Raw genomic sequence first — 17,445 nt, 5'->3', positions numbered from 1 at the left:
GCCTGTACTGTAAGGGCTATCTGCCCTGATTCACTTTATCTGCAGCTACAGTAAATGTTCCTGTCATTCCTGTCAGGTGCCACATTTCCACATTATCCCTCTGCACACATGCAAACACCAGCTTGATGCTTGATACAAAACACTCTCCAAGTGAAAAAAGGCATATTTTTTCATGGGTTAATACACGCATGAGCAATATGTAACTCAGGCTCAAGGAATACAAACAAATTTTACAGACTGTCTCTAATTTAATGATCTCAACTGTGTATATTTCTGCAAATCTGGTTAAAAAGTGGGCAATACTGTATATTATTACCAACAACAGGACATTAGGATTGATAAGATCAACATGTCACAGTAGGAAAAGCAAAAGTGTAAATAATAAAATTAATTATGTCTCAAACAGTTGATTAGAACATCATTAATGGTATTAGTAACAACTGTGTTTTTCCTACTTTGACAACTCAAAATGTCTGCTGCACAAGGCCTATTTTACAAAACTTTTAAGTACTAAGTTTCACTACAGCACAATAAGAATATTCTTAATAAGATGTGGTAACATATACAAATGTAATTTCAAATACACAAACATTATAAACATATTTAGAGTCTTTGGTCGGTGTCCGTGGGTTTACCAGTATGTACAGTATACAGTTTGCAGAGAAACCAGAGGAGGTGCACGTGGCTCGGTTCAGGTGGTGTTTCTACCCGGGTGAAAGTCTGGGACAAAAGTAGCAGCCACCGTGATGGGAGTAGAGTAGCCGAGGGCGAAGTTGTACAGACCGAGCATCAGACACTTCCAGGTGCAGCGCAGGGCCTTGCCCACATTCTGAAAGACAAACAGATTAATCATCATCTCTGCAGATTTAAACAATAATGTAATAATCTATATTCTAAGTAATCTGCTCCGTCATTTAGAGAAGGATTCAAAGGTGAATTAAACCACACACAAACATATCAATCATTTGTATTCCCACATTATTCAGATGATAGATCACGCTGCAAAGCTTTAGAATTAGGTTAAAATAAATATGAGAATTAAGAGTTCCCATTTAAAGAAAACCTGCACATGTGATGTTTTAGAACAATAGCACCACAGGAGGAGAGGCGCAGTCTGTATTTACCCCTAAAATGTAAACAGAAAGCCCCGTGAACACTATTGTCTCCTGAAGTGTCTCTTCTTTGAACAGGAAAGGGCTGACCTGCTGAAGCGGATACAGGAAGTCAGATGTTTTTAGAAAAATAGAGCTAAAACAATCGTACTTCCTCAATGTAGTATGTAAAAATGACACTAGTTGAACTTTAAACTTAAACCTGATTATTGTGTCAACTACAAAACTAATGACACAAAAATACAGGTTATAAATTGCATAGTGATAGTTTGAAGCTCCAAAAACAGCTAGTTAGTGGACCTTGATTAAAGATTATTTGTCTATTTCCAAGGTCAAGACTGAACTTAGTAGCATATCACTCACGTATGATTGGTTTACATTCTTCAGCATGTTTTCTCAGATTTATGTAGGTCACGAATAACAGATAAGAGTCTGTTACCGTATTGTGGTAATGTAGTTTGGGATCACAATAATTAATTTTCTTATAAATCACACATAACACAGTTCAAACTGTAAAAAGACTGCTGGTGATTTGTAGGGAAACGGTGATTACTATGTTGACTTATTGACTACACTTCAGATAAAACTACTTGCAGTCAATTGATTTATGTAGATTCATTAACACTAACTGATTCCACAGTTTTTCAATAATCAACAATGTATTAGAATAATTTGAACGAGGCTGATTGATTGATGCCATATTGAGTTCAACTTACCCAAATTGAAACTACAAGAAAAGACAAAAATGGGATCAGTTTAAGTATCTTAAACAGTTAAACAGTACCGTTTTTATAAACAACACCGTAATAGCTCATTGTAGTGGGTGAATATGACTCTGGATGAACTAATTATTAAACTCCACATCCATAAAGGTATGCACACATTTGGAAGTTTAGTCAAATACCCAACTATAAGAATATAAAACAGTATATATACAGTAGATAACATTACAACATGATCCACTAATAAGAGTCTGTTAATGATCAGTAAAAACACGTGGGCCTGGTCACTGATCAACTTCAGTATCAATGTTTGTAATAATGTTGTTTGAGGTCATAGTTCCTTATCAATCACACGGGAGTATAATTATAAAGCAATCTGTGCAGTAAACAGACCACTGATACCGTTGTTTATCTCTACAGACTGGGCTGTGTTTATCCATAATCAAAAGAACTGAAAAAGGACATTCTTCTGTCTCCTGTACTTTGCACCAGCAGGCAGAGAGAGGACACATATGAAGCTTTAGAGCTCTTCAGTAGTGAGAGTCATCTCTGGTTTTAGTCTGACTGGGTCAAAGAGTTAAGACCAGAGATCCAAGATGAGCCGGTGCTGGTTGCCAAAGACGATACAGCTGTAATTTTGATGTGATCACAACTGCAAGCTGTTAAACTTAATAATCATCCCCAATAAAGTTGTTTAATTTTATGACCTTTCAGTGATTTGTGAGCTCTACAGCTGTACGCAATTCAGTTGTAAATGTTTTATTACCCCCAATAATCACAAACTAAATGGGGATTATGCTGCAACAGCATGGAACACAAAAAAAACCTTCAGGATTATTTGTAACGAGCGTAACAAGAGAGTTGTGTAGATTCATTTTTAGGAGTTTTGTAGGTTTATTTTCAATAATTAATCTATTAAATCAATTTGATTCATATTTTTTACCTGAACCACAGTTTAGAGCTGCAACGATTAATTGATTAGTTGTCAACTATTAAATTAATCGCCAATTATTTTGATAATACATTAATCGGTTTGAGTAATTTTTAAGACTTTAAGATTCTGATTCCAGCTTCTTAAATGTGAATATTTCTGGTTTCTTTACTCCTCTATGACAGTAAACTGAATATCTTTGAGTAGTGGACAAAACAAGACATTTGAGGACGTCATTTTGAGCTTTGGGAAACACTGATCGACATTTTTCCCCATTTTATAAACCAAACAACTAATCAATTTATCAAGAAAATAATCGACAATAAAAAATAATCATTAGTTGCAGCCCTACTGCAGTGCAACTATTACAGTACCATACAAATACACACAGTTTCATGTTCATTGAATATAACAGGTCAAGAAAATGTAAAGAGAGAACACCAACCTTCTTGACTTTCTTGTACTTTTCTTTCTTCCTTTTCTTCTCCTCTTCTTTCGCCTCCTCATCCACCAGCGGCTCATACCTCTCTGGCAGAAATGCAAAATGAACTTGTCTGTGGCTCTTCTCATTTAGTCCGCTGCCGTCTGCCACCGGCTGGCTGTCATTGTGGTCAGAGTGATACAGACTCTCCTGGTGATCCACATGTCGTTGATATTTCGCTGGAGTCTCATCCGACGCTGAACGTCTGTCAAACAACCTTGATGGAAGAGATTTGGGCTTCATGTTTTGTCTGCCCGTCGCAGCTCTCAAGAGATGTAATAAAAAAGTACCACTCTCCTCAGGAGGTCATGTATGTTGTCAACAGATGTTATGTGCATGAGTGGAAGTGCATTCCAGTGGACCGCCTTGCGTGGAGGATTTTGGCAGAGAGCCCTTAAAGGTGCAAATCCTTCCTCCTCACAAGACTGACCTTAATAAGGCTTCAAGTTGAATGTATCAGTGCAGATCTAAATCAAAATGACTTTAATCCAGCGGATAATGAGCTGAGGAGAAATAACTTGTCGTGGAAAATGTCCTGAAATGTGCTTCCATGCATACAAAACACCAACACCGCTTTTGTCTCTTAACTTGTTTGGTTTAATGAATATTAAATATTTCTTACAATAATGTCACTCTTCAATGTTCCCGTTTTCTAGACATTTTACACAACAGTTGATTTGGCAGTGGATATAAAAATACTTCCCCTTCCTGTGCAGTACCCCTCTGTGGAACAATGTTTACAAAATGTTATTGGTCCTTGTTTTCATTGTTGTAGTACAAAACACTTAACTCACTGCCTACTAAACAACTATGAACAATTTGTATCGGGCTTCGTCAACATAACAACCGTCCCCAAAAGACGGGATTCAGCAAACATCCTGTCCTAATGGAGGGTTTTAGCACCTGCTAGTGGTCTCTTTACCTCATTTGATGTTGAATAACCAGCTAGCGATACTACTCGTCCTCGTCTTGACTTCTTTGTGCGTTGTTGCCGCGGTCTGGATCTTTGAGACGGAGGATGCGGATGATTTTACTCTCTGGAAGAGAGCTGAAACAAAAAGAAGAAATGCAACAAAGATGACAATGTGACCGAGCTTTTGCCTTTCCCACTAAAATAAGCAGCATACTAAAAATCACATGGCGTTTACTCCTGAACTACGGCTGCAACTAACGATTATTTTCATTGTTAATTATTTTATATTATTTATTTTTATATTTCGATAATGATATATATCACGATATAGCACATTTTCTGGTAATTCAATAAATAAAACGTCTATGTGAAATAACCACATGGTAAAGCCTATTTTTTGTATATTTAAATTAAGTACTTGACAAATGAAGAGTATTTTCTCATTTAATTAAGATGTGAAAGTGGGATATAAAAATGAAACTGCTGTCTTCAAATGATATTCCATCAAAATATTTTACATCAGATTTTATGAGAAATTTTAGTTAGTATGTGCTTGTTATTATCAATTAATAATAATGATAATTCAATATAATGATTTATCGCCGAGCCCCATTTTTACGATTAATCGATTAGTTGTTTGCTCTATATAATGTCCAGAACAGAAAATATTCACATTTAAAAAGCTGGAATCAGAGAATTTTTTATTTTTTTAAAATAAATATTTTTAAATTATTCAAACTGATTAATCGATATCAAAACAGTTGGCGATTATTTAACAGTTGACGACTAATAGATTAATCGTTGAAGCTCTACATCATAGCTCATTTACTAAGTGGATATACAGTAACTGGATATACAAATAAACAAACGAAGAGAAGTTGTACCTCATGCTCTGTGGGGTGAGGAAGATGAACTGTCTGTAGCGCTGACTGGCAGCCACCTTTAGCATCATGTCCATTGATATCCTCCTGTTCACCATGTCCTAATTGAACAAAACAAAAACCCTCAAAGACTCAAACAATCTTTTGATAAATATGGCGGAACACAGCAAGATAAGGATCTTGCATATAACCAAATGTCCAATCTCCCTCTTCTCCCTCTAAAGCCTATTCAATACTTTGAAACTAGAGATTAAAAACTGTCTGAAGTTACCATGTAAACATCAAACTCGTCAAGACAGCGAAAAGGCGCCTCAGTGATGGCCCAAAGAGAGAGAACGAAGCAAACGGTGGAGAAGGAGCGCTCGCCTCCGGACAGAGAGCGCATGTCACTCAAGTCGGCCTTGTTTCCTTGGCCGGGCTGCACCTACAGAGAAGTAGAGGAGAAATCAGTTTACCTCACCTGGCTAAAAAGTCGTAGCAGTCATGTCTCGTGTCTTTACGAGTAATGGCAATCAATGAAATCAAAAAAATCAATGTGTTCTTCGACTTTAACCTCGCTGCTATATCGTTTAGTCTTTCTTTTAATAGACTAGATGCTGCAAATCCAACTCTCACATGTGACCTAATGTACTAGTTCACAGGTGTGTTGCACAGAATGACACTTCAATGTACACGTTTAGAGGGAAAAAGAGACTAAAGTGTTTGACTGATGAATGAAATGTGTGTCTTACTGAGATGGAGAGGGTTTCATTCTTGTGGTCAAAGGCCATACTCCCCGTGTAGCCTCTCTGGGCCAGCATGCTGTCAAAGTAGTATTTACAGCGGGCTGAGAGGAACCTAAGAGATGCAAAGAAAAGGGATCAAATGGACATGATGGGAGGAAGGACGGCAGAGTGATAATAAATCGAGGATCGCACAAAGAGACACAATTAACCGATTTGTTTGCTGATCCATTAGTTTGAAGATTAAAGAGCATTTAATGTCATGTTCTCTAGCAGTGGCACTGTAAAGGCCATTTTCCTGGACACAGTTTGTCAACAACTTACCTCCTGAGGTCAGCGTAAACATGGAGTCTGTCGTTCATCACACTTTCGAGACTTTTGATGAAGCTGTTGAGGTTCTTCATTTGATGTGCCATGTTCTTGTAGTTCCCCAGAGCCTCTTGATACTGCCTGGACATGAGAGAGAAAGGTAAGACAGAAGAAGATTTACATGTTAACATTAATTAATTTCATACGGGACATTTCAGAATGGTGTAAATGAAGTGGGGAAAAGAATGCTCCACTACATGGCAGTCATTACATTATCATCCGTCTCGGTAACATACCTCACAACGTCCTCGCGGTCCCCCTGTTGTTCCTTCTGGGTAGTGATCTTCACCTTGAGACGGTTGATCTCGCTGTCCAGACTCCTGGCCGCCCGTCGTACTTCCAGGCGCTCTGGGCAGATTTCTTTGGCCTTGGCCACAGATGTCTGAACCGCAGGTTGAAACAAATCATCAATTTTCTGAGACGCGATGCAGGTGAAACTATAACGTACACAATCTATAACATTCAGAATTATTTAAACTCACAAAAACAACGTATACATTAAATGAACACTGCTCAAAGGCTTCAAAAAGAAACAAAAATAAAACGTCATTGCTTTTGTTGGAATATTGCAAATGCTGTCCACAACTGACTGACCCTAAGTCCCGCCCCTTTTCACTCTGTGCTCCAATAGCAGCTGAGCATGCTTGGAAGCCTGCTGAACCTTGGTCAACTTTACCCTTTCCTGTTGGGTTATACTTGGATATGCTGTGTCTGTTCAAAGGTAACAATATCACAGACACATTATATTGTATATAGTCACAGTCACTATGAGGAACTTTCATTTTGTGTTGATTTTGGAGGTCCTTGTAGACAAAAGCGGTAGTGTGTCCGAGCACCAGAGTCTCTTTAGAAAACCTCTCATTTTACTGCAGCAGCAAGGTCTGAATGTCTGCCCCACACCATCCTGGTTCTGGTTCTCCCGTGCCTCCCTTCTCTCCAGCGGTCCCAGTAATACGGCCTCGGTCTCCAGCAGCGTGGTGTTGGTGTTGGCTCCCAGTGGGGGCCGGCGGAGCAGTGAGGCGAAGCTCCTAGCCGAAAGAGATATCGCTGCTGGAGGCCCCGCTGGAGTTCTGAGTTTCTGGTAAACCTGCATGAGTTCTTTGTTTATATTATCTCTGCTTTATGCCGCCCCAACGTATGTTGTTGAAGTATGTTTCTTTTTGTCAAGCTTTTCTGACCTAGCAACAGTAACTAAGAGGGGCGGGATTTAGGATCAGTCAATTTTGATAAGATAAGTGTGCTCTGTGCTGCTCAGTTTTTCTCTGATCTCAAACTTTATATCTGGTTCTAAGACCTACACTATTACATCTACTGAAAGCAGACAGCTCTCCCTCTGGTTTAAAAAAACAACTAAATAAAATGATAAGAAATTCTTCATCTTGTAATTCCATTTCTTTTTTAAATGAGCCATGAAGCCCTGTGATGAACATCTCTGCCTCACGTTGTATCTCTGTTTGGCCCACCTGAAGTTCCTGCTCCTTGCTTTCCAGGTTGGCTTCAAGGGCCTGTATGTTGCGGAGATGGGCACTGCGTTTCTCGTCATAGTGTTTCTTGTGATGCTTGCACTTCATCACGTCCTGATCGGTCTTACTCAGCTCCTCCTGAAGTAGAACAACAAGGACAAGCGCACAAAGAGTAATGAGCTTCACCCAGTATTCAGAGGACGGAAGCTTCTGCAGGCAGCTGAGACTGTGCTGACAATAATCGCCAAATGCAACTTTTTGGCGCAATTAATAATTTCTTCAGCTGGATGAAGTTTGGTCGCATGCTCTACGACCTTGATTAAGACCTTTATCTAATGGAGTAATGCGAGGTCACGTTTACATTAATGTAATTTGGGAACTCCACAAGTAGAATTACAAGGTTACTAATCTAAATCTTTCTTTCTGGACACCTGGGGTTGGTCCACAATGTTACCTTGACTGGGTCGGCGTCCTCAGCGACCGTGTTGATCTGCTCTTTCTGCTGCTTGTACTCCTGCTCCGCCTTCTCATAGGCGGCCTTCAACTCAGCCATCTGAGCTCGTGCCTCATCGTACTCGGCACGCTTGGACGAGATCTTGGTCACAATCTCCTGAAAATCTTCCTCCTGTCGTAGAGTGGCGACAGCAGCATATCGCATGAAGCGAAAATATTGCTGACTTGAATGTGAATTCTTTGGAGATCATACATTTATTGTGGGACCTTTTCTTCAGTCAGAATTTTCCACATGCGTGTCTACTGAGATGAGTACAATTTAAGGCTGATTATTGCGCTGCATTGATGTACAAACCAGGGGACTGAGGTCCTCTGACTGAGGCTCTTCCATATTTTGTAGGTCCGTCAGCTCCAGTTGTAGCTTCGTGGCCTTGTCCTGGAACAAATACACAAACTGCATGAGCAAATTCATAAAATATATCAGAGTAGAATACTAGAAATTTGATTTGGAAATTCATTTTTGATTTAGTATTATTATTTTGTCTTTTTCCAATTGAAAGGGTAAATGTTTAGTCTATATTTACACATCTATTTGAAATAACTGTTAAACTGTGTGTATTATGCCAAAATCTGATATAATAATAATGACAAAAAAAACATATTGAATTGCCTTGAAACTAAAAATGTAGAAGAAACTCTTAAAAAGTATTAAGTATGTGACATTTCCATGGGAGGCATAATCATTATTCTTGTCCAAAACAACTGTCAATCCAAAAAAATGATTTTGTTTTCAAATATTAAGGGCAACATATTCAATATCAGTGTCCGTGCCTGACACATAAAAGATAAGGAATCATCATTAGACATTGAATCATTTTCAAAATAAGTGTTACAGATGTTTGTGAGAGGTAAAAAGCGTTACTTTGGCCGTCCTCTGCTCTACTTGGGTTCTTCTCAGCAGCACTTCGTTCTGTTTGATGTCTTCATCTAATTTCCTCATCTGTTGCTGGAAACGATTTGCCTGACCTCTCTGGTTCTCCATCTCCCTCTGCAAGTGCCTGAGAGTAAAGAGAGGAACCAGGAGACAGAGAAACTTTATATAACTACTCCCTGATGTGTACAGTGTGTATATCCTAATGATTGTAGTTAAACAAGTCCATCATCTATACACAGTCTTTCTAAATACCAGATATGGTTTACATGACAACACCAAGAGACACCAAAAAGTCAGCTGGAGATGGAGATGGCCCTGGTGACCAAAAGTGTAGTTCTTAAGGCCGTTACACACCGGGGGGCGTGACGAATAAACAACAAGAAAATGTGAAATACTCGCCTGTGAATATTATATAGCTAGGGCTTTTATTGTGAAAGGTAAGAACAGAAGGAGTGGATCTTGTCTGCGCTGCCTTTGTCAAGGTTCAAAGTATTAAGTAATAAAGTAAGTAAAGTAATAAAGTTTGCCGTCTTGCTTCAGACTACGAAGCCTCTGTGTTGTTGTTTCATAAATATAGCTGCAACTCAACCCGTTCCGCACAACGTGATTGGTTGATGCCTTTATTCACGGTGCGAAAGCCCTAATTGACGTGCAAATTAAACACACAACAAAAACGCCCCCGGTCTGTTAAAGCTTTTACCCCGACTGGTTCGTCAGGTAGAATTAGTCTCTCCGCTTTCTCACAAACACACACACACACACACACACACACACACACACCTGATCTCCTCCTCTACGTCTCCCGAGAGGTAGTTGGCTCTGGTCTGCTCAGCGGTGTAACTGCGGTTAGTGAAGATCTGATCTCCCTCTCTGGAAAAGGCCACGGTACAGTTGTGAGGAGGGTTTCTGTTCTGCATCACTTTTCGAGCCTCTGTTCGATTCTGCACAACCACACATACAATAAAAAAACAAAACTCACCGAATCATGTGAACACTAAAATGTTGTTCACAAGGTGTTAATAGAGTTGATTCGTCATGGTGTGATTAGATGTTAAAAGTTGCATTCAAAGAGCTAACTCAGTCGGCTAGATAACTTTAGCACATGCATGTCAAAAATAGCTTTACATACCACATAATTTGTATACCATAGTGGTATGTTGTATTACATCATACATAAAAGATATGTCTAACCGGTCTTTGCAGATATTTCACATCAGCTTCACGTACATGGCTACATATCTTGTATTACTGGGACTTTCTTTTCTGGTGAGGCAACTGATTGTTACCTTAATGAGGAGAATGCTCTCTATACCCCTCTGATCGATCAGGCAGTTGGCCACAACCGGGTCCTCGATTTCTAGAGCTTGAAGCACGGAGGGGTATTCAGGGTGATTCACGGCCCTGACACAAAGACAAAAACAACCGAGACCACTGTACAATAAAAAATGATTCTTCATGCAACATGTGTCCTTAAAGTAACACCTGTGGTTGGCTTGAATTCATGTCAGTTAATATGTACTCCTATCAGTTTCTGTATGTGTTTCAAACTACCATACTATTGCCAAACATGGCTAAATCGATGTACTGTCATTCTTATAAATTTATAAATGTATTTGTGAATATTGTACTTGGCCTCACTTCTGTCTTGTATCATGGACTTGTTGGATAAAATGGCTGGTGATGATGGTGGGTCTACGGCCACCTGAGAACACTCTGGCCATGAGGCCCTTCAGCACCCTCTCGTCGTCATAGTTATCGCAAGTGAAGGCCTGCAGCTGCCCTTTAAGACATACTTCTATAGACAGGGCCAGCTCTGGGTCCTTCAGGCTAATAAGGTGACCTGTAGAAGGGAAGAGGAAGGCGAGTTAGAAGTGTTTTGTCACAGATCTCACCTTTTGGTTGGACCTTTGGCACAGAAGGACAAAAAAAAAAGGCGCAAAATGGGGGTTAACATACCACTTTATAAAAGACAGTGACCTTTTTACAGGTTTTAAACCTGGGTTTAACATTGCTCAGCTTTCAAAGGAAGGAAGAACACATCTTATTACATACTTATCTTATTATACTGCCACGCAAAGTGCACTGTAACATTGGGTGTTTCATTATGCTCATTATGCATGAAACATAAACATTTTCACCTACGCACAACTGGGCACCAAGTCTTACCCAGAGGTCCTCGAGGTTTCTGCTTCAACTGGCCCTTCCTGTGAGCGTCCTGGATGGCGTTAAGGAGCGCAGGCATGTGCTCTCCAAAACGCCGCAGGCGATTGGACCGACTGCTCTCCATAGTCTGCAGGTTCCTTCTGTTGGCTTCAATGGACCTCTGGAGCACTTCTTGCTCTCTCCTGAAGACAAAAGGAGGAGGTGGGTGTTTTCATTATGTTGGAGGCTAATACTGTTTCAGTTATCCCAGCGCTGTATGTATCCAACAGATCATCTCCTAATTAGGGCTGGCAGGGAGTAATAATCTAATTTCTATTTTTAATTTGGGTTGGTCCACCCATAACTGTTTCAAAGCCTAACTGCTGAGAAGCCTTATTAGACCTATGAAGACTAAAAGACCAGGGAGTCCCGAATGCTGTTGTATTTACATATCAAATTAATGGCAGAATTATTCAGAAGCATTGACAGAACAGAGAGACTGAGGGACATTTATTCCAGCTTAACTTCAAAACTGTCAGGTACCGCGTGGGGTTTCTTGAACCAACACTTTCTGGTTCTGCCGACATGATTTATTCGCCAACATTGCCCAGTTTTATTTCCCTACCTCATCTTTCCTTGTTCTTCCTTGGCACGGCTGCAGGCGTGCTCATACTGGTCAATCTGTTGGCCCAGAGTGGCGATTTGGTGTCTTGTGCTTTCCAGCTCAGACTGTATCTGCTCCATACGCTCCGTCCTGGCCTGGCTTTCCGCTCCTGATGTCTGACTGATGCTAGAGGGATAAAAACAAAAAGGGAAGGACAGGGGGAAAAAAGGGACAAGAAAGAGCACACAGGGGAGTCAAAACAAAATAAATACATTTCAACTTGAATAAAACGCAGAAGACATGAAAACAAGATGAGGTCGTACCTCAGCTTGAGATCATTTATCCTTGAGGACAGCTGAACCTTGTCCTTTTCCAGGTCCCTCAGGTTAACCTTGAATCTGTGGAAAGTGACCTAGTTCGCACACATAATGAAAGATGAGAAACACTGATCAGTTACTTAACAAGCGTCACAAAGATAACGATACATAGCTTTTTCACTGTGGTAGACATAATCAAAAGCGCGAATTTAACATTCGCCTCCTTTTCACTTCCATTTTATGTGAGCGATTTGTGCGGGGTTCAACTTTGGTGAACTTTCACGCATGCATTGTCTGAACTCTGACCTCGCTGGACTTGAGGAGGGTGTTTTTTCTCTGGGCCTCGGCCTTGAGCTCAGCACATTTGGGCTGGAGCTCCTGGACTTGCTGTGTGATTCCCTCCAACTGTTCCTGGATCTGCCTGGATTTCCTCTCAGCCTCCTCGACCTTATTCTGCATTATTACATAAAAGCAGATCAGAGAAGCAGGGGGGTTAAATGTTAGACGATAGAAGAGGGCTGTGCATGGAGAAGTGCAAAGTTGCAAGTTATCAAACAGAGGCAGTTACTGGTTATTCTGAAAAAAATAAAAAACATTCATTTTATGGTGAATAATATAAAAGTATCATACCGTCCATTCATCCACCTTCTCATCATATTTCTCTGTAGAGTGTCTGTCTGACTGCAGCTTCTCTTTCATTGGCTCCAACTCCTTCTCCATCTCAATCACCTGCAACACATAAATAATGTTGAGATGAATGATCTTTTCTATTGCACTAATCCAGTTCCATAGGGATGTATGGGAGAGTATAAAGGGGGTTGGATATTCCAAATTGGGAGAAAATGATCTCACCAAGGCCCAAGCCATTTGCTTCTGCAACTCCTCCAGTTTGGTGTGCATTTCTTCAAATGATGCCAGGCTCTTGTAACGGTCCTCTTTCTCCAGGTACTTGCGCTTCAAATCTTTCAAGCACTGTAACATGTAATATATGGTCATATCAAACACTGTGTGTATGCTGGTCAAAGGAATAAACATTCTCTCCACAATGAAGCCTTAAAATGAATTACGGTATATTATAGTCCTGCATCAATATACTGTAATTAATCCTGCAATAACTGAGATGTTTGGCCACATGGGAGTTAGTTGAAACTTTGCAATATTGACACTACAAGCTTGCTACTAGACACATTGTCACATTGTCACATGAGACTTTATTACTGTAAAATATTGGTTATAGCTGCTTATAATATGAATATGTCAGACCAACTGATTCTTACTTCGCCATGTTGCTCAACTTTGTCCTCTGTGACATGCTTGGTGGTTTTGATGTAGACAAAGTCCTCTCTCATCTGCTCCAGTTGGGTAGCTTTCATAAAAAACTATAAGAGGAATTAAAAAAATAAAGAAATCACAGTCAAAGTTTATAAAAACAAAAACATTCTCATTTAGAAAATGTAGTCAAATATAATTACCTTATATTTGTCCCCCTCTCCTTTGGAGTGTAGGAAGTATTTGCTCATCTCTTGAGTAAGAACTGACACAGGATTGTTGACCTTTGGAAGAAAGTTAATAAAGACTCACTCTCACAAACACAGTGAGTGTTTTAAGGTTTATCCCACAGGATTCCATCTGGTTGTAATCAAGATCAAAACAACATTGTACTATATACTACTTGCATAGCTCATACCTGTATGTTAAAATTGTCCAGGACAGACAATAGCTCTTCCTTTTTGGTTGAGACAAGTTGACCTATAAGAGGGGAAAAAAATACGTTCATGACTCCTTAATAATACACATTCAGGCAGCGACAGGAAGTGGTAACTTGCATACAAATATCATAAAACTTTGTCTTATTTTCCTTTCTTTTTCACTCTTTTTCTCTGCTGCTTTTTGTCGCCATCATGACTTGTGAATAATAATACAATTATCAATGTATCATAATTATCGATCAATCTGATTTTTTTTTTCTTTTTCCACCTATCAATTAATCCTTTGGTCTATCAAACGTCAGAAATTGGTGAAAATTTCCTCAACCGCAACGTGACGTAATCAAATTGCTTTATTTTACTATAATATCAAAACATTGAAAAGCAGCAAATTCTCACATATAAAAGACTGGAGCCATTTCAACTGATGAATCCATTACCAAATTAGTTGCCTTTTAGTTTCTGATGGTTGACTTGCGCTCTGCACTTATTTAGCTTTTACGGTTTGTTTATACATTTTTTAAGGTTGTTGACATTTAAAATTACTACTTAAATATGATATATTGTTGTAGGAGCACAATGTAGTACAAAAAGAGTAATCCACAACTCCTCACAGTCTTTACCTGATTTGCTCCTCAGTTTATAGGTTCTCAGCCCCTCGCGTGTTATTCTCAGGTCTACAATGATGGCTGAACCGTACACCTCATGTTTGTAGGCGTCCCTTCCTTTGTTACGCAGGGTGATCGATACATCAGCTGAGCTGTTGAAAGAGTAACACATATTAAATCTATTGCGAGTGAAGTGATGCAACTTTTAATAGAAGTTACTTTTGCAGGTGATACTTGAATGTATATTAGATAATGTGGTGCAAGGTTTACCTTTCTCCTTCCTTCACAAAACCCTTGAGGGATAATCCTCTGTTTGTGGCATGTGCATTTCCGCCTAAGGCAACTATGAGGGCTGTCAGAACGGCACTCTTTCCACCTGTAACATAAGCAATTTGTGCACAGAAAAAAATATATATATATATAAATAGAGGGTATTCCAGAATGAAGGTCAACTTACATTTGAAGTAAAAAGCCTCACTTAAGTTTACATAAATACATGATTTAGGTTTAAGACATTACACACTAACAAGATCATTCATGATAAATGCACTTGCACAACTTAAAAGTACAGACTTGAGAAGTCGAGCACTGATCACATCAATTAATGATGGATTGAATTGGATTGTGATGATGTCATGATGATCCACTTTTATTGTTACACTCACTTCCATTGTTGCCGACAACAAAGTTGACATTGGGACCAAACGTGAACGGGCCGAGGAGAGAGTGGCACATGAAGTTCTTCAGTGTGATGCTCTCCACGATCCCTGCGTCACTCACTACCTCAGCAGCAGACTGCCCCTGAACACAGGTGAACCGGGCATGTCATTTCACTCCAATATATATTATATAAACTGGGGGGAAAAAAAGTTCGGAAACTTGTGTTTGGTGGATTATTTCTCTGTTGTTACAATGCTAATGGTCATTGTATTTTACATGGTTGGAAAGCCTGTTTATTTACCTTCACAATGATGTCCAACTTGTAAGGATCATGCATTTGTGGGATGAGCAGCACAGCTGATTATGTGGGTAGCGCCCAAGAAAAATAGCCATAGCCAATATGTCTTGTTTATTCCTTGTTACTGATAGAGAATTCAATCATTCAATCCACCAACCAACTCAAAACAAGAGTCAACACCAACAGGAGAATACACTGTTTACCATTGGCAGAGCATTTTGCCAAATTTTTCTTGGGCGCTTCCCACATAATCAGCTGTGCTGCTCATCCCACAAATGCATGATCCTTACAAGCTGGACATAATTGTGAAGGTAAATAAACAGGCTTTCCAACCATGTAAAATACAATGACCATTAGCATTGTAACAACAGAGAAATAATCCACCAAACACAACTTTTTGTTCCCAGTTTATATGAAACAATAGTAATATAACTACTGTTTAAAGGTCCCATATCATGCTCATTTTCAGGTTCATACTTGTATTTTGTGTTTCTACTAGAACATGTTAACATGCTGTAACGTTAAAAAAAAAACGTTATTTTCCTCATACCGTCTGTCTGAATATACCCGTATTCACCCTCTGTCTGAAACACTCCGTTTTAGTGAATTTCAACGGAATTTCAACAGAATTGCGTTGCTAGGCAACAGTTTGGGTCCATGTTTACTTCCTGTCAGCTGATGTCATTCACATACACTGCAACAGGAAATAAACTGGGACATATTTAGAATGTTTATGTTTAAAACCAAGTAATGGCCTATACATTGTATATTTGTGACATCACAAATGGACAGAAATCATAACGGCTTGTTTCAAACGCACAATTTTTGAATACGGGCTGTGTGTATTTCTCCGTATATTGAGCGTTTTGATAGTTTAACAGTATTTATAAAGCACTTTGCTTTATAATATAAAAGACATGAAAATCTCACTTTTTACAATATGGGACCTTTAAGTCTCTTATCTTTTATACACACAGATTAAAACAAATAATAGATGATGCAATGTTTCTGTAGGAACAAAAACCTAGAAGAAAACATATTTTACAGCATGGCAGTGACAGTACAAACCTGTCCATTTCGAAGAGGATCTTCCTGGTCTCTATCCAGATCATCTTCATCTTCCTCGTCTTCCTCCACTGCAGGTCTGACCCGTTTATGGGGCTTTTTACTGACAGAGCTGCTTTTCCTTTTAGACATATTGACCACCTACATTACATAAGGGGAGAGAAGGAAACTGAAACTGAAAGTAAACACAGTTTCTAGCACAGAGCCAAGCTTTAACTCTAAAAAGCGACCAAGAAGTCTCCAGTTAAAGTGTCATTTGGCTTTGTTAGTTTGCATAATGTGTTTAGGAAACAAAAGGTAAACAATGACAACAGTAACGATAACAAGTAACATCAGGTTAGACACGTTACTAAACTAGCTTAGCTGGCTAACTGTGGCTACATGATAAACGGGACGTGATTAACTATGTAACCAGACAGCAGCTGAGTGTGTTTTGGTTGGTTTTGCGTCGTTATAAGACATTAAAAGGACTGGTATGTTAGTTTATAGAGAGACTGCTTACCTGGTAGTTTGCTGCAGCAGCCGAGGACCACTGCTGCTTATCGAATTCGCGCCCACTATTTCCGGGTAAATCTCGCGAGAATAAACGAGATCACTAGCTTTTTTGTAAACAAAGACAGAGAGAGAGAGAGAGAGAGAGAGAGAGAGAGAGAGAGAGAGAGAGAGAGAGCGAGAGAGAGAGAGAGAGAGAGAGAGAGATTATTTATTTAATCGATGTTTATGAATGTAATTATTGTAAAAAAAAAAAATCATCATTTGAATATGCTTTGGCAACATGTACAGTGTTACGTCATGCCAATAAAGCCATTTGAATTGAATTGAATTGAGAGAGAGAGAGAGAGAGAGAGAGAGACATATTCATGTTTTTTGTTGTTTTTTGTTTTTTTATTTAAATTTTTTATATATACATTTGATATTGAAATATATTGTTATTAATTGTTTTTATCTGTTTGTTTTACTGACACAACAAACTCGAATTATTTCTGTATTGTTTTCTACCATTTCCATGTTCTTTTTAAATATCTAGATATTGTAATTTGCTTAATGAATTGTATATATGTGTA

The 17,445-nt window shown here is 39.1% G+C and overlaps 2 protein-coding genes across 2 annotated transcripts; both read right to left on the bottom strand.

Annotated features, from left to right (window-relative positions):
- Positions 1-556: 556 nt before the first annotated feature.
- On the bottom strand, positions 557-3,595 carry LOC141755653 (required for drug-induced death protein 1-like). The gene is made up of 2 exons (XM_074614696.1): positions 3,211-3,595; positions 557-829 (listed from the first exon to the last, which is right to left on the bottom strand). The coding sequence occupies exons 1-2, from the start codon at positions 3,487-3,489 to the stop codon at positions 692-694; spliced, it is 417 nt and encodes a 138-aa protein (XP_074470797.1). The 5' UTR covers positions 3,490-3,595; the 3' UTR covers positions 557-691.
- A 225-nt stretch (positions 3,596-3,820) lies between these two features.
- Positions 3,821-16,998, bottom strand: LOC141755652 (structural maintenance of chromosomes protein 6). Its single transcript, XM_074614695.1, has 27 exons — positions 16,884-16,998; positions 16,385-16,522; positions 15,024-15,159; positions 14,629-14,734; positions 14,374-14,510; positions 13,732-13,793; positions 13,517-13,597; positions 13,322-13,423; positions 12,897-13,016; positions 12,675-12,773; positions 12,351-12,497; positions 12,051-12,139; positions 11,749-11,913; positions 11,148-11,326; positions 10,620-10,821; positions 10,268-10,382; positions 9,762-9,922; positions 8,970-9,105; positions 8,403-8,483; positions 8,049-8,219; positions 7,595-7,732; positions 6,368-6,513; positions 6,087-6,212; positions 5,772-5,877; positions 5,312-5,464; positions 5,044-5,141; positions 3,821-4,294 (listed from the first exon to the last, which is right to left on the bottom strand). Exons 2-27 carry the CDS (start codon positions 16,511-16,513, stop codon positions 4,201-4,203), a joined length of 3,279 nt encoding a protein of 1,092 aa, XP_074470796.1. The 5' UTR covers positions 16,514-16,522; positions 16,884-16,998; the 3' UTR covers positions 3,821-4,200.
- Between the last annotated feature and the right edge of the window lie 447 nt (positions 16,999-17,445).

Source organism: Sebastes fasciatus, chromosome 18 (genome assembly GCF_043250625.1).
Source record: "Sebastes fasciatus isolate fSebFas1 chromosome 18, fSebFas1.pri, whole genome shotgun sequence".
NCBI lineage: Eukaryota > Metazoa > Chordata > Actinopteri > Perciformes > Sebastidae > Sebastes > Sebastes fasciatus.
This window is presented reverse-complemented; position numbering and strand designations above follow the sequence as displayed.